Here is a 24602-nt window from a genome sequence, read left to right on the forward strand (position 1 = left end):
TGGATATAATTTCCTCATGGGGCTCTCCATCCCTTTACCACTATTGTTTACCATCTGTTTTCCTTGCAGCCTGTAAGCACCACATAACCTGAAGCTATTAGATCAATGCCATGTCACAGCTCTTCCTAGGCAGTGGAATCTGGGGATTAAAGGTTTTTTTTTTTTTTTTTTTTTTTTTTTTTTTTTTTTTTTAAACAGGAAACAGAGCTCTACAATGAGGACACGATTTATAAATAACTCCTAGAAGTTTCTTGACATCTGTATAGATGTTTATATTCAATATATGCATGTTTTTTTCAGAAAAATTCATGTGTACATGAGCTAAACTTTTATTAACCCAGTCCATTTTTTAATGTGCTATGAGAGTTCTAAGAGAACCAAACTGCAAAGCTAATTGCTTTCTATGTGAAATTCTTTTGTAATAAACGTAATTGAAGTGTGGTTTTCTGGTTTTAAGTTTGTTTTACTCACATATGGACTTTTTTTTTGGACAGGTAGCATAGTATATAAAAAGATACATGTGTATCTTTTTATGAAATGAATGGGTTTCTGTGTGCCAATCCACTTTCCATAAATATACAGCCACTAAATTATGAGCTCTGTTTTCAGAATATTTAAAAATAGTGGTCTGTGAAAATAATTAAAAAATATTAGGTTCAGTGAGATGGCTCACTGGGAAAGCGCTTGCTGCACAAGCCTAATGACTTCAGGTTAATTTGATGCTGTGGTGCATGAACAAATGTGTAATGACCAAATCAGGGCAATTCATGTAGCATCATTCTAACATTCATCCTGGGTTTGACATCTGTAGTCCAGATTTGGAGCCGCCTAGTTTACCTCTGAGCTTCTGCACCTGTGGGGAAGAAGCAAGCTAATACAGCATGAAAAGGGGGGAGAAAAAGAGAGGTGGGTAAACTAGCAGACAGTTCTGGAGTAAGACCCAGTGACAAAGGTTACCTTGGCTATGCGACTACGGTGGAGAAGGCTGCTGAGACAGAAAATGAGTGAAACAACACAATAAATGGGGGAATCACTCGAGAGGCAGATGGTCAGTCAATGTAGGAGGCAGTTGAGTAATTAATGCACTAGAGTTATTTTCATGGTCATAAAAGGCCCTTGATGAGGCTCTCCCACTCTGAGGACTGCCGCACACCCTCTCCAGCGAGGGACTTACCTCTGCCAGGTAGAATCCGTCATACTGTCTTCTGAAGTTCTCTCCCTTGTAGTAGTTGCTGGCAGCAACTATTACATCCACAGTCACCATGCTCAGGATGAACATGTGGAAAACCGACGACCGCATCATTTTCTGAGGAGGCAAAAATGAATAGGTAAACTCTCCCCAAAGACACAAAAGTCACCATAAACTGCAATGTGTGTGATGATGTTCTGAGGGACAACAGGTTTGATATATGACAGTAAAAAACAGTTTTTCCAAGACTGCTGATTAATGTCTTTCCCGTTGAAGTGTGGCACCAAAGGCATCCATTTCTTTCAGTGAGTTAAAGATGCATAGAAAGCTAATTTCAGACACCTTCAGTTAAACATGGAAAATACATTTAATTTAACTTGTATATATTTCATCTTGGAAATTAGGTTGTTTTTACCCTGAGTTCTGACTATATGAAAAAAAAAGTTTTCAAAATGGCTAATTTGAAAAACAGGCATGGCAATTTAGTATCAAAGGGTGAGAGTGAAAATGATTTGGTGATGGCTATAAAGCTAGAAAGAGGGAGCAACAGATGATTTATTTTCTCTTGTTTATCTATAAATGATTGCTGAAAATAATCCTGTAGTGAATAAGAGCTTTCAGTTGGGTTTATTTTGTGCCGGGAGCTGTTCGAGAATTATTCACAGATTAACTCAATTAAACGCCATCCCAGTCCTAGCTTGTTATTCTAATTTGATAGATAAGAAAGCATACTCTATGAAATTAGATAATTTTCCCAACTGTCACACTAGTATAGAGGCTGGATTTAGGATTAGGAATTAAATCTGGTCCAGCGCCATTGCCCATATCAGAGTGGGGTTAGCTAAGCATAGAAACCACGTATGATGATAGTTGCTGGAAGTTGGCTTATCATGTGCCAAGTCACTTTACATACATCTTATTTAAGTTGTGTCTGTTACACACCAGCTATAAGCCGTGGGGTGTTTGATTTGTGTTATACAAGTTCAGAGAGCTTAGTCAATTTGTTCAAGGCCACACAGCAAGAATGCATCAGAACCAAGACTATTTGAATTTTATTCAGTTGTGAGGACGAAATTACCTAAGTGGAGAAAACAGAAGGTGAAGGCTCTAGACCTGAGAGAGCCAACTGCTCAGGACTGATGTCACCACATGGTCTCCGTGTGTGTGTGTGTGTGTGTGTGTGTGTGTTTTAAGATTATAGAATCATAGGTAGTAGAGGGTCAGTGAAGAAAGACAGAGGGAGAGAGATAATATAAATTTGATTTAGACATGGAGATGAGATGCACGGCTGATCAGCAAGTGCACAGCACAGTACAGGTGGAGAGACAGAGACAGGTGGAGAGTGAGGCTCTAGAAAGATCCCAGTGTACCAGAAAACAAGCTTACTTAGGCTCTGGCCCACACCCAAAAGCAAAATAGAAGAGACTAAAAGAGAGAAGTTTGCCTTTCTGAGTGAGCACAGAAGGCAGTGACACATTATTCCCTTCTTGAGGCTTCTTTTCTTTCCATACTTATGAACGCCTTGCATGGTACTGCCCTGTGATCCAACTGGCAAGCTCCTTAATGCCACAACTAACACTGCCTACAGCTCAGGCTGAGACTGGGATAAAGTGGACCTGGACTGAAGTCCATGGCATCATCTTATCTACTTCCCCTTAACAGTGACACCGAGCTAAGTCGTCTGTAGTTGAGACCCCACCATTTTCCGGTGTGGTACCCATAAACAATGCTTAAACCCCTCTGTATCTCAGTTTTCTCCTCAGTAAATTGGTCATAATGTGTCTGCTCCAAAGGGATATTATCACGTTTAAATGAGTCAGTATCTATGGAGATGTGTTAATATACTGCAGGTGTTGTTCCAAAGGCCTCTGCTTCAAACAACTACCATTTCACAAACCAGATATGTGTCTGTCAGAAATGAGAAATTAATCACACAAGGTCAAAAATTAATTATATTGAACATCTGACTGAAGACAGAACCAAGGCCGATAAATCAAAGTGATAAAAAACCTAATAACTCTTAGCTGAGGGGAAAGCAGATTTCCCATGAGGCTTCATGTCATCTTAGGTCTTGACACATTTTTATATTTTGCCATGACTTTATTTCATTGGTAGTACAAAATTCAAATCCTAGAGCTGTCAATCAACCTGTCTGTGTGGCTGTCAATTTACTTGCAGAAAGTACTGACCTTCATAACACAAATAAATAAATCAGTTGTCAGGTTTCAATTCTCCATAGAATTTATATTATTTCCTCTTTCTTTGCATTGAGAAAGTTAAATTCCACACCCACCACTCCCTTTCTTGCCTTTTCAACCTAGTGTTCTATTAAAAACACATCAACTGATTTCCATTTTATTAGCATGACAGAAAACCCACAACTTTTTCTTTCTGTTTTCCTTCACTGTGGATTTAGGTCTTAAGTAAACTGTTATTACAGAAAGGTCCGAACAAAGCTTTCAGCCATGGCTGTCAAAAAAAAAAAAAAAAAAAAAAAAAAAAAAAAACTATGAAATTGGTTTTGTAACTGTCACAGCTTGGCATTGGTGCTGTCATTATAATTAGGCTGTGTTTTTGTCTGAATGTCTACGTATCTCTCTTGGCACAGAGTCATTAAAATAATCACTTACAATGGGGTTTGATATGCTATAATCACCACGGCTTGGTTGACTTGCTCCCAAGTAATAACTTTCAAACATTCAATAAGGATGAAGGCGATAAGTATGTGTAGGAGCTAAATTTAAATATTAAAACCAGAAACTCTAGCTTTAATATGAAAGCTGGTGACAGATGCTTTTGGAACTGAATTCAGTCAGCCATTGTTGGAAACTGGCCATTGGTTTCTATGATGGAAAACAGCTGGTAACATCACAGTTAGATTTATTCTTGTATTTGCAAAAATCTAAGTCTGTACCTTCAACTTTTATTTATGCAAATTAACATAAAAATTTGTTGAAAGTGTCACAAAGCATTAAGAGACTTGAGGTTTCCCCAGTTTCATTATTTAACATAAATGTTGGCTCTACCTACCATCAGTGTATCTATAAAGAGACATGCACACACATACATGTCCATGAACACACAAATGTACAAATTTTAATGTATGTATTCATGTGTTCTACAGTTATATTTTATATATGTAACTGTGGGTTGATGTTAAGGTGATACATGATTGAACAGTGGAGAGGTGGGTGGGGAAAAAGGTAGGAAAACAAGAGAGGAGGAGAGAAAGGGGATTCAGGAAGAAATCAAGATGTTGCTGGAGAAGGAGAATCTAGACCCAGGTGGCCTTAATTGGCGATAGGTAGACATTTTTAAGGGTTTTTATAGGTGTTTTCACTTAATGTAGAAGGGCAGTTTGTATCTTTGTCCATTGGATGTAATTGTACAGAACGTTCGTAGATTGAGAATTTAATATGTAGACCTGCTTGATAAGCTACTTGGCTTTGGAACCATGTTTGTGTCAGGCAATGGATAAAAGGAAGACCCAGGGATGGTTGTATCCACCTGGGTGGGACAGAAGAAATAAGACAGGTAGAGTGAATCACCTGGGAAGGAAACCACATGGAGAGGGTGGCTTTGTGACCCTGTGCTCGGATCCACTCTAAAGCGTCGTCCTTGGAGTGAGACCAAGGGGCCAATAGAAGAATAAGCCATTTATTTAATATTTACTGCAACGTGTAGCATAAATTGTTTTCAGATGTATATTCAACCTCTATGAAATTCCTTTATTTAAAATGACATTTTAGCACTTTTTTTCATTATTTATTTATTTATTTATTTATTTATTTTTAAACTTTATTTTAAAAAACAAAGATAAAAGAAAAATTTTTTTAACATTTTTGCATAAATGTATACAAATACAATTGTGTCAGTGCTTGGCATTTTTTTTTTTAAGGTTTGATATTCTGCATTAAGGTCTTACTAGTTACAATGAGCAAAAAGTACCTGTAAAACAGGGTATAACCCGTAATTAGTCAAGGTTTTCTTGGTGTGTAATGATTGAGCATGACTTTTTTTTGTTTGTTTGTTTTGTTTTGTTTTGTTTTTTTTCTTGAACGTCACACAGTCTGTGAGTTGTTTTTGGGGCAGTCCGAGCCTCTGGGGTTAGCATCCCAATATCAGTGACTGCATATTATGTCTGTTCTTTTGTGACTGGGTTATCTCACTCAGGATGATATTCTCTAGATGCAACCATTTTCTTAAGAATTTGGTTAAGTCATTGTTTCTGGTGGCTGAGTAGTATTCCATTGTGTAAATGTACCACAATTTTTGTATCCATTCATCTACTGAAGGACATCTGGGTTCTTTCCAGCTTCTGGCTATTATAAATAGAGCTGCTATGAACATTGTGGTGCATTTAGTTCACTTTTTTTTCTAACGTTATGGGACAGAAAAGATGGTTCAGTGTTCAAATGATTGTTAATTTAGATGGTTCAAGTTTTATTTTTAGCACCCACATAAGGCAACTCACATCCTCCTATAACTCCAGCTATAGGGGATCTGACACCCTTTTCTGGTCTTAGTGGGTACCTGCACCCACTCACAGAGACACACATATACAGCCAGAAATAAAAATAAAATTAAAACTCTTTTAAAAGTGTTTCTTAGAAATCAGACAATTTCTGAATTGCAAAATCCACTTAATTGTGTAAACCGCAATTGAAATTACCAAGACATTAAGAGATAAAATGGAGTCTTTTCCGAGACTCTAGAGTGTCAGAAATACTGGACAGACTTTCTTTTCAAGGGCTCCCTGGGAGAGTTGCACCCTTAGAGGTGTTTCGAAATGCAAGAAATCTGGCTGTTTTCTAGTACCAAAGAACTCAAATCTGTAACTTTAAAAAGGTCCCTAAGTGGTTGTATGTGTCATGTTCAAGTTTAAGAATTAGTGCTATAGATAATACTAGAAGAAGTGGGTAAATTCGGTAATCTATAAATTATCAGAGACTTTAGAATTCATGATTCTAAAACCCACAATGATTGAAGTAGAATCCATAAAAGACTGGCTGAATATCACTGTTGTATTATAATCAGTGTACCGCCAAGTAGAATTCCTTCCCATGTAACTCCAAGACAAAGAACCAGTTAAGTTAAAGAATTTTTACCATGAGAGTGTTTTATGAAGCTACCATCACAGATTCCTTAATAAAGGCATGGGGTGAGGTAGTTTTAAGAGCTGTAAAAAGAAGAGACTAGAATTGCTTACTTTCCAAAAATAGTTTGACTTCTTATCTATAGCACATGATAATTTGTTTTGTTTTAAGTAACTAAGTTGTGGACATTTGTTACAAACATAAAGGAAAACAATAGAGTACTATTTATGAATTGGAGGTCAGGGACAAACATCGGTTCATATTATCTTCAGTAGGCATGATTGAACATACCCACTCATTACTATGGAATAAAAATTAAACTAAGGTCTCCACACAAAGTGGCTTATCAGTGGGGAGCTATAAATACTGTTGCTTCAAATGTAAAGAACATTGTAGCAATTATACTTTTCATCTTGCTTTGTAAGTGTTATAAGAGAATGAGTGTGAAACAGTGGCATAAAAGTCAAGAAGAAGAAATGTCAAAATTTCACTAGCCTGGGGCCTGAGGAAGTAGCCTGGTGGTTGAGTGCTTGTCTAGCATTCATGAGGTCTTGGTTCATGCAAAAAAGAACAGAGAGAAATGGAGCAGGGTACCATTTTCCAAGGGAAATCCTCAAGAGACTGCAACATGAAACCACACTGAGGACAAAACTCCTTCTGTTAATCAACATTAACAAATGTTATCAAGATAAGTGTTAATCTGTACTTGAGTGCTTAGTCTATGTCAACCCTCATTTCAAGTACACTGTCCATAGATGTAATGACACTATTTGGTCTCAGATGCTTGTTGTTTATGCCTTCCACTTTCATCAGGAAGAAACAGACATCTTAGAAAGAATGAGTAGTGTTCCAATCACATCAAGTTGGAAAACATTCTCAAATGTTTTGGGAACAAAGCAGGTGCTCCTCTGCCCCCTCTTGAGTGGTCAAGACATTGACAGGGCTTTAGATGCTAAAATGAATGTGAACCAGATTCCTTACTGAGGATTTGTATGGAAATAGAAGGCAGAAGTACACAGACCTGTGTTTAAAGGATGAAAGATCATCATGATATAATAAAATGTTAGTCTGAAGACTGTTTTAGCTCTGTGCCAAACTTGACCTTTCTGTAAAATGTTTTCTCTTCTAGGAAGAGAATTGTAATAGCTGCATCTTTGATTGAAATATGAATATACACAGGATTATTTAAGGCAGGGTCTAGTCTAGTAGACATCTTGAGTACTGTATTGGGAAACTGTGAAGGAATTGAAAAATAGAGACATGGTTAGTTCCTTATAGAGGAAGGCATGAGAAATAAAGCACAAGAAATTATTTCAAAGAAATAAAAATATATTTGAGACAGACTATGAAGATTCATAGATTTCTAAAATGTCTAAGGTGATCTTGTTTTGGTTGTTTATATATAAGTACTTTGTGAAAAACTGCTTCTATTAATTTGCTCAGGTAATATTTTTCTATGAAATAGTGACTTTGAGAGTCTTAAGTTTCTTTAGATAAAATGTCCTAAATAGAACACTGTGGCTTAGAGTTCACAATGCATATAAATTACAATAATAAACATCAGAACTCAGAAGTTGAATCTTTTATTTGCTTCTTGAGTGAAGAAAATATCCATCTTGTTTCACACTGCATCATTTGGGTACTAAAATTTAAATTTTAATTGGATTTCAAAATAAATAACTTAGATACAAGGTATTTATAAGGTAAAAAAAATCAGAAATCGTCTAATATCTGATCTACATAGAATGAGAATATAACCATGAACAATGGTACAAATACTAATATAAACTTTTCTTTCATTAGTGTTGTGGGCTAATTGAGACGACTTCTGCATGTTCATGTTTCTATAATTGATACGCAAAATATTCTACACAGTCAAAATAGTTTTGTTAGGTAGGTAATGTGGCTATATCAATACTGGAAATAGAACAGTAAATGTCCTTTTAAACTGTGTCTTTCTCAGTCACCCTTTCTTAGAGAGACAGGATAGAAAGGAATCCATGAATAATTCCCTACATGGGCACCAAGAGTCTGTGATGCAGCTGCCATCCCTTCATTAGGGAAATTCAAATCAAAAATGATCTCAAGATTCTACCTCAAAACCAGTCAGAATGGCTAAGATCAAATCTCAGGTGATATCATATGCTGAAGAGAATGTGGAGAAAGAGGAACACCTTTCCATTGCTGGTGGGAATGCAAGTTGGTACAATCATTCTGGAAATAAGGCTGGTGGTTCTTCAGAAAATTGGAAGTAGTTCTACCTGAGGATCCAGCTATACCACCCCTGGGCATATACTGTAAACATGCTCCAAAATATAAGAAGGACACATGCTCCACTGTATTCAGAGCAGCCTTATTTATAAAAGCCAGAAGCTGGAAACAACCCAGATGTCCCTCAACAGAAGAATGGATTCAGAAAATGTGGTACATTTACACAATGGTACTACTCAGCTATTAAAAACAATGACTTGAGACTTGATATAACCCACAGGCAAGTGGATGGAACTAAAAAAATATCATCCTGAGTTAGGTAGCTCAGTTACAAAAGAACACACATGGTATGTACTCACTGATAAGTGGATATTAGGCAAAAAGCTCAGAATACCCAGGATACAGTTCACAGACCATATGAAGGTCAAGAAAATGGAAGACCAATGTGTGGATGCTTTAGTCCTACTTAGAAGAGGAAAAAAATTAATTAAGAGAGGTAGAGGGAAGGTGAGACTTAGGAGTGAGAGAAAAGTTAGAGGGACACTAGGGTTAGCAGAGAGAGAGAGAGAGAGAGAGAGAGAGAGAGAGAGAGAGAGAGAGAGAGAGAGAGAGTTGCTTGCTCTTTAGGAAATAAAGATAAGAGAGAAGAGTCTCACAAGTCCCTTCAATTTCTTGACCAATATCAGTGAGCTTTTCACTGCTATGTCATTAAATCATATATTGGTACTCATGCCATTATCAATTATCATCAACATATTTCGAAACAAAACAAAACAAAAAACATCATGGGTTGGAAAAAGTTGGCAAGTTCAGGTAAGTGTTATTTTCAGCTAGTTATATTAGTGTTTCTTTTAGTCTGTGTGCAAAAGTCTGATGTCTATTCACTGAACCCCACCCATGGGTATCCATGTCCTTGCAAGTATCTTCTACAGCAACTCTTGACCCCTTTGTGTGACTTGCTGTGGTTAGGTTATAGTAACAGTGTAGTGAGTAGAGAGTTGGGAAATACTTGTAGAATTTACACAGCTAGGATTTACTCTTGTTGTTCTAGGATACCTGAGCTAACACATTGACATGCTGACCTAGCTATGGACGCTAATAACCTCTTCACTCTATTTTCAGTCAGCCAGGGCCAGAGCATAGATCTGAGCTGAAGAGTAGCTGAGGACAGATCCCAAAAATATCAACTGAGGTTTGGCATAGACTGGCAGGGCTTTTCAGGCCAATCATAGATTCACAGGTCAAAATTAGTGTCTTCTTTATAAATCAGCATAGCTTAAGTCATTTAGCTTCATTTAGCTGCTTACCAACCAGGTGTCTATGCCCTTTTAGTTTATCCAAGGAGCAGAGGTCTGCTATGGGAATTTGAAAATTAATAATCTGATTATGAATGCTGATCCTTTGGAAAGAGTAGAACATTTATAGGTGTCTTAAAGGTATTCAACCTCATTATCTAAGGCAGGACATACAAATAGCCCATTGTTCTATTCAGAGACTCATCATGACTCACAACATAATGTCATTCATATTGATATAATGCTTTAATCATCACTAGAGACCCACAAAATTTATTTCTGGATACCCAGAGACCAATGAAGACCACAATCATCTGCATACATTGGTAAAAGTAAAAGACACCTAAAATAGAACATTTCCTAAAATTTACTCAACAAAATCATTTGTACTGAATTGATTTAAGACACGGTGTATATTGCTTACAAAGGCTTCAATTAAGGACAGCATGTGCTTTCCAGAATACAATGTCATAATGGACATTCACACTTTGAACCACATTACTTAGCAATGCTTAATACTCCACTGTTCTCTTACATTTTGTGTCCACACATTTATGGATTAATGGGAGAAAGAAGTAAATAAAGATCTGTACCAAATCTTTCCAATTACCTGAACTACAATTTAAGGATTAAAACCTCAGTGTCCTTACATGACTTCATTATTAAAAACACAGGAAGGATAATGTATAAACTCTTGGCTTGTAAGCAATGATGTGTTGACCTTGTCTAAATTCTAGCCTCGGATAATAATAAAGATTAGAACATAAGAGTTTTCACCAGATTCTCCTCTTATGATAGAAAATGGATAATTAAAGAAAGATATTCAAACTCTATTATTCAGTTTCTCTTCCCAAGTTTTTTATGAAGCAATAAATTTAGATCTGATATAAGAAATAGGGCATGCCATTTGTGCATGTATGTACATAAGTGTACATGCTAATTAGCTCTATTTAGCCACTCAAGTATACATGTGTCAAGGCAATATACTTTTTTATCTATAAACTGGAAAAGTCAAGCAAATGAAATTAGAAACAGGGACATAGAAACAGACTTCCAAGGCCTGGTGTTGGTGGGGGTGAGATACAGTGCTGGGCCTGGAGGCTGAGTCGGTTGACCATGGGTATGTGAAGGAACTGACTTCCTAGAGTTAAGATCCTCAAGTAGTGAACAAGGCTGTGTATGCACTAAGGACAAGAATAGTCCTTTCTCCAGGTTGAATGACCAACTATCTCTCACAGCCTATGTTGAGAATTTGAGCATTTATCTCAGAACTTACATACATAGTAGGATACTATTATCCCTGTTTATCATAGACGGAAACTGAAACTCAAAAAGCTTTGAAAGTAGTCCCAGTGGGCCTTGGCACCATTGTCTTAGCTACCTATATCTTCCCATCTTCTCACAGTGGCCTAACAGAAGAGCCTAGCTGATAAAATGAACTTAACTTCTCACAGGCCTATCAACTCTTAAAATGATTATCGGTTGTGGGAAGGTTCATTTAGAAGATAGACATTCTAAGCACTATCTAGGATGTCACTTCACCACTTAAAATACTCATCTTACAGTGTTCAGCTCCTCTCAATCTCCACCTTCAATGGAAATTTGCTCAAAAAACATTAAAACACCTCAGTAATATCTTGTCATAATTTGATCTATTTATGGAAAAAGTCTTTTCCCCTCTCTTCCTTGTAAGAGAAATGACATGGGATGTTATCAGAGAGAAATTGAACAGGAGCACACCATGTCTCATACATGCCTTCATTTTCCTGTCAGATATTTTCTATGATAATAGACCACTGGGTATGAATGTGTTGGAAGAGAGTGCCAGGAATGCAGCCACATCTGTCAAATTGTCAAAGATGAAAACTCCTACCCTAGAGGAAGGGGGATGGCTTGTCACAGCAGCAGCTGACAAATGATTTTCCCATTTAATCTAATTCTATTCATCATGCATTAGAGTGACCCCTTCACACAGATGTTGTTCATATTTTAAAAAAACAGCACTTATATACCCACCTAATGGTGGGTTTGGTGCTGAAAGAGTCTATTATAACTTTTCAATTTTCTGAGACCCACACTTAAGCACACATTCAAGAAACTTTTTAAATGGTTTCATAATACTGCACAAGAGTCTTGCCTCACTCCCGAAACAACAGCAGAGTAGACAGTGTGCATTCATACATCTAGTATTCATTGGATTTGTTTCCATACTTAATATTTTTTATTGTTTTTTATTCTTATACAAGTATTTTATATTTTAAGAATATAAGGGGTTTTTGAAAATCATTTAGAACAATTAGCCAATAAGTGGGCAACTGAAACGTTAACAATCTAAAAATTGCTTATAAATCTGTGAACATTTATATATGGCTAGTGAGTGTTTGAAAAGATGACTAGATTTAACATCTGCCATCAGAAGAATGGAAATGTATGTATGTGACTGTTTATGTATGATATCATTGGCCTGCTTGCCTCAAGGTACAGGTCCCCTGAGTTATTCCAGCCTCTCCACCTAGGCAGGTCTTGTATATTTTTTACCAGAGCCTAGCCAGAAACGTCCTCCTAATCTGCTAACTCTTCTCAACCCCCAAGATTTCCCCAGGTTCTATATTGAGTGTTTCCACCTCATCTGGCCACCCTTCCTTGCACACAACAACCCACAGACTTCAGCCAAAACATGTCCTGCCCCTCCCAGATACATCATGTGCTACATTTAACCTCTCTATACAATCAAGTCCTGCACATTGTTATCCTAGATCTTAGCTCAATGAATCCAACAGGTCCTTCCCTCCATACAATACCCTCATTCCTCAAATCTACCCATGGTTGGACCATGATAAACATTGTGTATGACAGTTCAAGTCTCTCCGTCTAACTGACTTCATTCCACTTATATCCAACATTTAGGCTCGACACAGCCTGCAAATCCTGTGTTCTGCAACAGCATGCTCTGCTGATTTAAATATAGAGCTAACAAAAGGAAACCACATGCCCAGATATTACTGGGAAAAAATTCAATCAATATTAAAATTTGAAGCAGTATCTTCCACAACTCCCAAAGCCAACCAGTCCTATAGAACTTTTCTTAAAGGATAATTACCTTGATAAATCCTGTGACAGAAAGTTTAATTTTTTTTAAAGAATTCAAGAAATTGAAAGAAAAAACAATGAAACAGTTCAGTGAGCTTAAGAGGAATAAATTTAAAGAGAGATGCCCAAAAGAATACAAATACAAATTTCCTGATGTAAGTGATGAACACAAACAAGGATTTGAAGATGAAATTCATTAAAATGGTAGAAACATTAAAAAAAAAAGAACTCAAGAAAAAATGAGATGAAATCAACTAACTCCATAAATAAACTAGCCAGCTTAATGGAAGCCTTGAAATGAGAATGAATTACAAGGAGAGATGATCAGAACTCAAAGATAAAGTAGATCTGCATGAAATAAGCAAAGGATGTAAAAAATTAAAAAGAAAACTACAGGGAGAAAACATCCAAAAATTGAGGGGGGGGTCCAAACATTCAAATGATAAAATAGATACAAAAGAAGGGTTTCCAGGCAATGACACAGATAAAATCTTTAACAAAATTGTAAATTAAAACTCTTAAACCACTCTGGAAATCATTCTGGTGATTCCTCAGAAAATTGGACATAGTACTACCTGAAGACTCAGTTATTCCACTTCTGGGCATGTACCCCAGAGAAGCTCCAACATACAACACAATGTTCATATATATATTTATAATAGCCAGAAGCTGGAAAGAACCCAGATGTCCTTCAGTAGATAAATGGATACAAAAATTGTGGTACATTTACACAATGGAGTACTAGTCAGCTATCAGAAACAATGACTTTATGAAATTCTTAAGAAAATGGATGCATCTAGAGAATATCATCCTGAGTGAGATAACCCAGTCACAAAAGAACAGACATAATATGCAGTCACTGATAATTGGATACTAGCCCCAGAAAGCTCTGAACACCCCAGAAACAACTCACAGACTATATGAAGTTCAAAAAAAGAAAAAAAAAAAAAAGAAAAAGAAAAAGAAAAATCCATTATGCTTAATCCTTACACACCAAGAAAACTTTGACTAATTCCAGGTTACATCCTGTTTTGCATGTACTTTATGCTCATTGTAACTAGTAAGATTTTAATGCACACTATCAAACCTTTAAAATAAAAAAAATTAAAAAATAAGTAATAAAAAATAAACTATATGTATTATTTTTAGTGAAATGATGTGTAAATGTCTGATAGGTCCATTTAGTTCATAGTAATAGTTAGTTCTAGCATATCAGATTAGTTTTTGTCTATTAGTGAGGGTGGGCTTTCTCACTTTTTATGTGAGAGCCAATATGTGATGTAAATTGTAGTCATGTTTCTTTTATGAACCTGTTTGCTCTTATGTTTGATGCATAGTTATTAAAAATTGTAATGTCCTCTAGGTGGATTTTTTTTGTGATAAATGTGACGTGAACTTCATGTCTTTTGATTAGTTTTGGAGTAAAGTATTTTTTGTCAAATATTAAAATGGCCATACCATCAAAAATAATAAAATTTGTACATGAATTAAAAAAAAAAACTTTTAAACTCAGGAAAGATTCATACAGATACAAGAAGCACACAGAACACTAAATAGGCAAGACCAGAAAATTGTATTGTAGATAAACCATTAAGTATGCAGAAAAGAGACAGGTAAGAGAAAAAAACGCAAGTCTTATATATAAGGAAAATTCCCGTAGAACCATGGGTAATATCTCAATGGAAACTTTGAAAGGCAGAACAACCTAGAGCAATGTGTTCCATGTCCTAACAGAACACAGTTGGCAACCTAGATTAATGAACTCCTCAAAAACATTTGCCATAGTTGAAGAAGAAAAACATTTAATAACAGACATAATATGCAGTCACTGATAGTGGGATGCTAACCCCAGAGGCTTGCACTCCCCCAGAAACAACTCACAGACTGTATGAAATCCAAGAAATAAAGAAAACAAAACAAAACAAAAAAATATTTACAAAACAAGAAAAAAAAAGAACTGAGGAAATACAATCTGTGAACAGATAGATTCCTAATAAATGTCTTCATAAAGTAAAAAAAAAAAAAAAAAAAGAAAAAAAAAAAGAAAAACATTTAATGGTATAAAGAGCCTAAAAATTTTCTATCTAAAAGACCATACTTAAAGAAAAAACAAGAAGCCATATATGATGGCTATTCCTTATTACTTGACTATACCTGGAATAAACTACAATCAAGAAATGGAGGGCACACCTGTCCTCCAGATCTTGAAGTTGAAAAGCACAGGTTTCTGACCTGGATCTTGACATAAAGATCTTGAGGCATAGTGACCATGAAAAGCTTAGGCCCAGGCAAGGTAGTACACACCTTTAATACTAGGAGACTGAGAAAAGCAGATCTCTGAGTTTAAGGTCAGCCTGGGACAAAGCATGTTTTTGAGCCAGGTGTGGTAGTACACACCTTCAATCTGTGCCACACCTTCTCCTAGAGGCCTACATAAAGGCATTGAAGAAAGACTTACTCAACTTTTTCAACTGCTTGCAATTACTTGCCAGCACATCATCTGTTGGAATGTACTTCTACAGAAGACCAGCTTTACCAATTAGCTTTCTGGGACTGAGCAACTACCAGACCTTTGGACTTCCATCCACAGCTGCCAATTGTTGGGTTACTTAGGCTATAGACTGTAAGCCATTACAATAGATTCCCTTAATATTTAGAGATATTCCATAAATTCTATGGCTCCAGAGAACCCTGACTAATGCACCATGTTTCAAGCAGAAGAAATGAATAAACAGCCAAGTGAGTGTAAAAAGAATAAAAACCTGTAATTACTGAAACACAAAGTACCATCCTCTTCTTCCCCATCATCAACAACAACAATAACAACAACAAACAACACACACATACACACACACACACAGAGAGAGAAGGAGAGAGAGAGAGAGAGAGAGAGAGAGAGAGAGAGAGAGAGAGAGAGAGAGAGAGAGAACATCAAAACCAACAATACAATGATTTCAACTAACACATATCTTTCATAATTACTTGAATCATTACCAGCATCAATTCTCCATTCTAAGGACACAGGCTGTTTGAATGGATTAGGAAAAAAAATTCATTCAACTGTTATCTATAAGAAATATATCTTAGTCTTAAAGATAGGTACTGCCTCAGAATAAAAGGATGAATAAAATACCCCAATGAGACCAAGATACAACAGACACCACTATCCTAATATCTGACAAAAGAGACTCAAACTAAAACTAGACAGAAGAGATAAAGATGGACACTTTAGCCTAATGAAGAAACAGTTAGCCAAAAAGACATTACTATTGTAAACATATATGCACAAAACTCTGGTGTACTCCATTTCCTAAAAAGCACACTATTGGAATTAAAGACATAGATTATCATCATCCAATTAATAATAGTAGGTGATTTCAGTAATATTCTTTTTCTAATAGACAGGTCATCTGAACAAAACATAAGCAGAGAAATATCAGAATTAGATAAGATTATATAATCCAATACACTTAACAGATATCTACAGAACATTTTATCCAAACACAAAGAATATATATTCTCAGCAGTCTATAGAACTTTCTTTAAAATAGGCCACGTCTTGGGATAGAACACAAATATTGACAATTTCAGAATGACTGAAGTAACTACCTATTTTTCCTCACCACAATGCAATAAAATAGAACTGACAGCAAATGTATCTCTAGTAAGTACTTAGATTTAGGGATATTAAAATACGTTACTGAGTGATGGATGGGTCAAAGGAGAAATCCAGAAAGAAATAAAAATCTTCTGGAATTAAATGAAAATGAAAACATAACACACTGAAACCCCCAGGGACACATTAAAAGCAGTCCTATGAGGGAAATGTATAGCTCTCCGTGCATACATTAAAATCAACATAAGCAAATAACATAACGATCTAACTCAAATTTTTGAAAAACAAACAAAACCAAAACAAAATCAAGAGTACTCCAAGTATTTGGCAACAAATAATAAAAATCAAAACGGAAATTAATAAAAATAGAAAAACAGAGAAATATAAAGAATAAATGAATCTCAGAGCTGGTTCTCTGAGAAGATAAACAAAGTGCTTTAAGGTCCTAAATAGACTTCACACAACTACCTAAAAGAAATAGAGAGGACCCAATCTAACAGAATCAGAAATTAACAGGGAAACATTACAACAGACATTTGGGATATTATAAAAGACTTGAACATCTACAGACTTGAAAATCAGTGTCCACAGCCTGTCCTGTATCAAATATCAAGAACACTAAAAGGTAGTTGTAATTATATTTTGTTTAAGAGGCACAGCTGTGTCTACCTTAACTTCCATGACCAAATTCCTGAACTCAATGTTTCTCACATTTTATGACCTATTCTGAAATTACATTTCCTCTCAATTAACCTTTATTTTGCAAGTTTTCTGGTGATTTTTCTTCTGAGAATTTGTGTGGGAGGTCTCTAGGCTCAGAGTCATACTTATGCACTGTGGGTAATGTGCAAGAGCCAAATGAAGCTAGAGTGGTTGAGAGAGTGAGACAGGAACAGAGAGAGAAACAGAAGAGGAAAGATATGTGGCTCAGAAGAAGAGAAAGGTACAGAATGCACAGTGACTTGAAATGCCAGACTATCCCTGCAATAGGTACACTCTTTGAACATTGCAACAAAACAATTCTCAACTGAAACACAAATGTTCATACAATTTTTCTCAGATCATAAGGTAGGAATGGGAGATGACCATTAGAAGCAATTTTAGCTCAAAGAGGAGAGCCCAGTTATGAGCATTGGTTTACCCACACTCTTAGACTGCTCCCCATTCTCCAGCCTTCCTGCTCTTATACTATAAATTGGAGGCTGGGAGGGAAAGTAGCTGGTAACTAGTGCCAGGGAACTGAAGACTGAAAGGCCATTTTAGACAGGATGGGGAGGTGCCTTGTGGGCTACACGATTTTATTCTTAATGTAAAAGTGACTTTGTCAGGAATTGAGTGTATATGCTAGAGCTAGATATATTATGAAATTTCACATATGAAACATCAGAAATCATTGATTTGATCAAGAAGAGTACTTCCCTCTCAAAATGAGCACACTTAGTATTAAATTGCTTAAAAATGTTAACAAGTATATTAGAAAACTTAAGAATCTCTAATCAGGCCAATGATACTCTTCTGCCCATCCTCCTATTCCGAGTTTAAATCTTTATAATTAATGGATATGCTAGTTTATTTCCTTTACTATAAAACAGAAAAGACCATGCTAAGGACATAAAACTAAATCTTTTCTCAGCATGCTAACATAGGATTCCCATTATATTTATTATGTCTGTGATTATGATTGTGATTTGAGTCTCATAATGGGAAATCAATTTACATATTTTATAATTGCAGACCAGAGCTGGCTAGTTTTCCTCCACTAATAACACCATAGTGAGTCTATTATTCAGGATAAAAATTGGATCACAGCATATTATAATTGATCAGAACACTTATAAAATCAATAAAGGTAAAGAGAAAGTAGGGAGACCAATAGAGTTCTACTATTTAATATAATGTATAGATAATTAAGGCACATGAATTAATATTGCTAAATTGTCCAATTATTTATAGTTGGTGGAAAACACACAATCAAAAAAGCCAGACAAGAACACAGAAACCTGAAAAGTAGTGAAAATATAATATAAATGCAGACATTTAGCAAATTCAGAGGAATTCACACAAAAGAGTAAGGTTATTATTTTAATATCACCAATTTTAGATGGTTTGAGCCAGTCTCTATCTTATGCTTAGTTATGAATATAAAATTATAAAAATACGAAAATATAAATGGACTATTTTTGTAATATATGTTTTATTTATGAATTACATGCTATTATATGATTTCTGTAATCTAAAAAACCCACATTATTCTAATGTTTTTCTCATGGGTTTTCTAAACAGGAGCCAAAAAGACATAGAAAATGTGAAAACCTATATCAGAATAACATTAACACTTGGATGGCCGACTTTGCTTGTATGAAAAAGAGGTCTATTTCTTCTCAGTGTGCTCTGCCAGCACAGAATGCTCAGATAATGTCTTCTTCTAAGTTCTTGAGTATGTTTGATAATCCTGCCTAGCTGCTATAGATTTTTTTATTCTCTTACCATTGAGGTAGAGAGAAATGCCTTTTAATGTTTTATGAGAGACACTATCAACACTTTCGTGTCTAGCCTGTGGAGATAAAAATGAAGACTGGGGAAACCAAGGTAAAATGGATTCTCTATGCTAACTAATGTTAGTTATTTCACATCTGTTTCTCCAGCAAGGGAAAACTCCATAACAGTAGAAGTCACTGCAACCACAATTACTCCAAAAAAAAAAAAACTATGTCCTATACTGTAATATCTGCTTCCCTGATGATTAAATGAGAGAAGCAAAGAAGCAAAGAAGGTCTGAAAGTGTGTCTCTTCCTGAAATCCTATCCTATTTGTTTTCATGAGTCTCACTTCCAGGAACTAGAAATTGAACCAATTATGGCAAGAACAACCACTCCGATAAAAGACTTTTCCTTTTATGCTCATGCTATTATGGTCTAAAACAAGCAGTTCATTGGCATAACTGGCCTCTGAAAGCTCACCCAGCAGCTGACCAAAACAGATCCAGAAACTCACAGGCAGACATTAGAGGGGGGTTGGGGAGTCTTGAGATTAAGAGTTGGGGGAAAGATTCAGGAACTTGGACTCCACAGGAAGACTCACAGAGTCAACTATCCTGGACCCATGGAAGCTCCCAAAAACAGAACTAGCAACTAAAGAGCGTACATGGGCTGGACATAGGACTCCTCCTACAACTGGAGTGTGGACAACTGTCACTGACTCTGTTGTCTCTCTGTGGATCCTGTTCCCCTAAGCAGACTGCCTTGTCCAGCCTCAGTAAGAGAAAATGTGTCTGACCAGGTAGAAACTTGACTTGCTAAGGTTGGGGAAATACCCAGGAGGGGGCACCATTTCAGAGGGGGAGGAGGATGTTGCGGAGGGACTCTGTTAGGCAGAAAACCCGAGGGCAGCTATTGGGATGTAAAAACAGGCATGCAAATAAATTTAAGAAAGAAGAGATCAAACACAGAAGGTTGGGGAAAATCCACCCAGTGTTAATCTCTAAATAATAAGGGCTCAAACACATGATGCTGCAGAGAATCCAGTTAATGTTAATCTCCAGGGAAGGAATGAGGAAAAACATGTTAAGAAAAAAAACAACTTTTTCTGAATTAATTCTTTAGAGCACAGTTACATTTAAAAGTAAAAAGAGGTGGCATGTGCCTCTGCTTGTCCTTGGTACTGAGGTCATTATAGACTGTAAGAGTGAGGGGGTACTTCAGGTTAAAGGGTTCCCAGTTTTCATGATGAATGTGTGGTAGTGTGTGCCTTTTACTTATTTTCTTTTAACGACTGACTGTTAATTTGTGAGAAATGCAGAAATACATTTTCTACGGACATTTACACCCTTTCTCTCCCAGCTTTTTCTTCTACCCCCAATGAATGCTAGCTCCTTCTAGGAAGGACGCTCAGTTTAGGGACAACCAGGTGGTGACAGAAGCTCCTCCATACTAAATTGCCTGCTATTCCTTCCCTAGTTCGCAATTCACTTTTGCAAAGCTCACCTGGTATGTTGCTATGTTAGCGATCTGCATTTAATGCCATCACACATACGTTTCAGATGCCACATCCATGCACTTCTAGCCTAGCTACTCCAGTGTCACAGCACTAAATCCTCCTCAGATTTTACTTTCTATTCTTAAGAGAGGAGAGTGACTTGTCCCCTAACTATAGACTTCAACGTTTTCGTTTTTGAGATAAGGTTTCTTTGTGTAGCCCCAATGGGTCTTCCTCTGTGGCCTTGAAATCAGAGCTTCCCCTGCCTCTGCCTCTCAAGTGCTAAGATTCAACATTCATACAACCACTGCCCGGCTCAGACCTCAACCTTAATGCATCAATTACCAAGCGTGTAAGTAATAGTTTTTGAGTCTTTTGTGCCTGTTATTTGGTACTCTGTTAGCTTATTTTCATAACAAGTCTTTGATCCTTTAATATCTTTCAATTTGCTAAAACATGGAACTTCTTCTGCAAGCAAAGGTGACAGTGACAACAGGAGGAACTGCTAGAGTTGTTTATGGTACAATCAAAGTGGCCCATAAGAAACACCGTAAGATAATATTTCATGTTACTGTTTGTCATCTGGGAAAAATTAACTTAGCTTTCATTATTGATATTGTAGAATCAAGTAAATACAAAATGACGAGGCAGCCTACAGAACAGGAGAAAATATTTGCACACTTTATATCAGAAAAGAAAAAGAATTTTTTAAATATAAATTGTAAACATCCAAAACAGCTATACACCTGAAGACCATCCATGAAAGGCAAAAAACCTGAGTGAGTTTAAAAGTTTCATAAGTAGGGACCCCCAGACCCCATCTTCTAACCACTTGTGTGTCGTCAGGACCCTCAGGTGCCCTGCCATCTAACAGGCCCGGGCTTACTTTTGGAATTCCATATTAAGACAACACCTCAACATAACCTTGCTCTAGAGATTGGATATATAGAACAACTGGTCTTATGTAAATTTCTTCCCAAATATATCCAGAGGTATTGCACAACCCTAAATAATTCAGGTCTCTTAGAAAATATTTTCACAAGGATAAACATGGCAACAAAACTATTTATTGATTTGATACTGTTGAAATGCTATTGCTGGTGTACTGTCATTCATGAAGTTTATCCAATCTCTACTTGATAGCTAGCTTTTATCAACTTGACACAAGCTAGGTTCATCTTGGAAGAGGAATCCTCACCTGAGAAATGCTTCCATCAGATTGGCCAATAGACAATTTTTTGGTTGAATTTTCTTGGTTAATAATTGATGTAGCAGGGACCCAGGCCACTGTAGGTGGTACAACTCTGGGGTAGATGGTCTTGAGTGATTTAAGTAAACATATTGAATGAGACATAGGCAACAAGGCAGTAAGCTGCATTTTCCTATGGTTCTTGCCACTAAGTTCCTGCTTTGACTTAGCTCAATAGAATGAGTCAAAATAATTTATTTTGATCAGCAACAGAAAACAAAGTAGGAAACTTACTATATATCTAAATGAGTACTGATAACATCTTTAATACAAGAAGAATAAAACTTGTCCCTAACTTTTCAAAAAATTTGGGTAAGTCTACAGCTTGGAGCCTATAAATTTCTTCATATAAAATTAAAGTCAAAAGTTCATACTGGATGATTTTTTAAATGATATTGTACTCTTTGGTTGATGGTTTAGTTCCTAGGAGCTCCAGTGGGTCCAGTTGATTGATACTGTTGTTCTTTCTATGTGATTGTAAACCGCTTCAGCTCCTTCAGTCCTTAAGAGTACACATGGAACAACCCTTGGCTCCAGCCTCATATATAGCAGAGGATGATTTTGTAGAGCATCAATGGGAGAAGAGGCTCTTGATCCTCTGAAGGCTCAGTGCCCCAGTGTAGGGAAATGCCAGGGTGAGGAGGTGGGAGGATGTGGGGAGTTGGGTGAGGGAGCACGCTCATAGAAGCAGGGGATGAGGGATGGAATAGGGGATTTCCAGAGGGGAAACTGGGAAAGGGAATAACATTTGAAATGTAAATAAAGACACCAGCCGATAAAATCAGATAAAATTGAAATTATAATGCTATTGTGCTGTACCTGTAGGCAGGCCGGGGCACGTCCCTGGGGCTTGTTGACATCCACAGCTACCAGCTGCCAACCACCAGCAGCATCTTCATGGAACATCTTTCAGAAAGAGAGAGATGAGTCAGAGACATTGAACATGGAACAGTGAGAACTCTAGTTCTGTCCGTAGCTTTCTATGTGTTTAAATATTACTGAGAATCTGTCCTATTAAAGAAGTATATATTTGGATTATGAATCACTTCAGGTATGTTCATTTGAATACTGAAGTGAAAAACAAGTGAGTGATACTATTCTCATGATCAATGGTAATAACTTGTGTTTCTTGAGCCCTTGTTATATTTGTGTGCAATTGCTGCCTTATATAGATTTTTCATGTATAATCTTTTAGATACTCTTCCATACAGGAAAAGTACTTATCTCTCTTAGTAAATTATGTTCATTATTATTTTTATCTCTGCAAGGAAATGTATTTAGAATTCTTAAGCATTATGTCTCTCTGTTGAGTATATGTAAGAGGATTTTTAAAAAATACTAGTTGATATTTTTCAGTGTGTGAGCTCAAAAACATTCTCATGTCAAATAATATCAGGGATTTACCTTCAACATAGGAGATGAAACTGGCTATGTATTTCAATGGTACGAGATTAAGAGGGTACTTAACTGACTTTATGCAGTTATTTTTACTAGGTCACAATTAATTTGTTCATCAGAAATTTAATGCATATATTTACAAAGCGAACATCTAATTTATATTGCCTTAGAAAGCTTAGATAAGATAAAATTCAAAATGTTATTGGCCTACTTGAAACCCACTTATTCAGATGTGCATGAGATAACCTTATGGAATAGTCCACTACCACTTAACTTCTGGTTGGTCAACACCATATCCAGTTGGGAGATATTTCCCACTTACCCTGTTCCTCAGGAGTCATGTGCTGTGTGTGTGTGTGTGCGTGTGTGTGCTTCTGTGTGTGTGTGTGCTTGTGTGTGTGTGTGTTTGTGTGTGTGTTGGTTTTAATGAGATAAAGTAGAATTAAAGTTTTTAAAAATAAAGGCATTAATCATAATAATATACTGTCTTATTTCTGCCCAATGTTTCTTTATTGTGTACATAAACATTTACATTGTGACCATTACTTGTGATCTTATGTTGGTCCTATCCTCTGTTGTAATAGGGAATCATTATGGATTACTTTTTAATGATGCATTATATAGGCTCCACAGTTACACTTTCAAACTCTAGCCAGAGATATCTGTAGATCATTTTTAGGAAGAAAATATCTCTGCATTATGACTGAGACAATGGAAAATAAATGATGCCTAACTGCATAGGTCATGTGTATATATGTGTGTGTATATGTGTGTGTGTGTATTTTCAATGGAACAACTGTGGTACATTTACACCAAGAATTTTTGACCAAGGTTGCTGTTGCAAATAGTCCTTCCCAGCTGTCTATTTATAGAACTTACTTTCTTCTTAGAACAAAATTTCATAGCTATTCTTGGTGGCAGAGCCAAGCACATCCTTCGTAAATGGGCTCACTGTGAGAATAAAGACACTTCTGCGAAAACAAACCAGTTAAAGTGACCTTTAATGGCCCTGTCCTAAGTTTGGTATTCTTCTTTTAAGGGCAACTGTCCTAACCTATTCTGTCTACTGGCTAAGAACACTCTGCTGATGCCTCTTATACTGTCTTGTCAAGGCACAGAGCACGTCTGGGGCTAATATTTCTTTTCATTTGGTGGCAAACCAATTTTCTCTGTTAAATTATATTTTTCAGCAGACCCAAATCAAATGAATCAGTTTAATTGTCAGCACAAGAGTTCTCTGAAGGTTGCCCCTGTGTATAAAGTATCAGAAATGCAAGGGTGTCCTACTTTCTTTAGATCCCAAATAATACATTATTTAGATTGTTTAATATGATGACTAGATCTTTGAGATGGAAACCAGGCTATCCAACAGAGACAAGAACCCTAACGGATAAGGTCCTTTGGGAGGATAATGATTATGACTGTGGTCATACTTTGTCTTCCAATGTTAGGACATTTTTTATGAGCTCACTAACCCTCCAAC

At 36.4% G+C, this 24602-nt stretch overlaps 1 protein-coding gene across 1 annotated transcript in view; it reads right to left on the bottom strand.

Annotated features, from left to right (window-relative positions):
* Nucleotides 1-22627, bottom strand: part of NALCN (sodium leak channel, non-selective) — a gene marked incomplete at both ends in the record, with an annotated part of 212196 nt that extends 189569 nt beyond the window's left edge. Inside the window, 2 exons of the mRNA XM_080917023.1 lie at nt 1175-1306; nt 22541-22627. Coding sequence (XP_080773149.1) covers nt 1175-1306; nt 22541-22627 — 219 coding nt within the window. The remainder of the gene's footprint in view (nt 1-1174; nt 1307-22540) is intronic.
* Nucleotides 22628-24602: the final 1975 nt, after the last annotated feature.

The sequence above is a fragment of the Micromys minutus genome, assembly GCF_963924665.1.
Source record: "Micromys minutus genome assembly, chromosome: 5".
In the NCBI taxonomy this organism is placed as follows: domain Eukaryota; kingdom Metazoa; phylum Chordata; class Mammalia; order Rodentia; family Muridae; genus Micromys; species Micromys minutus.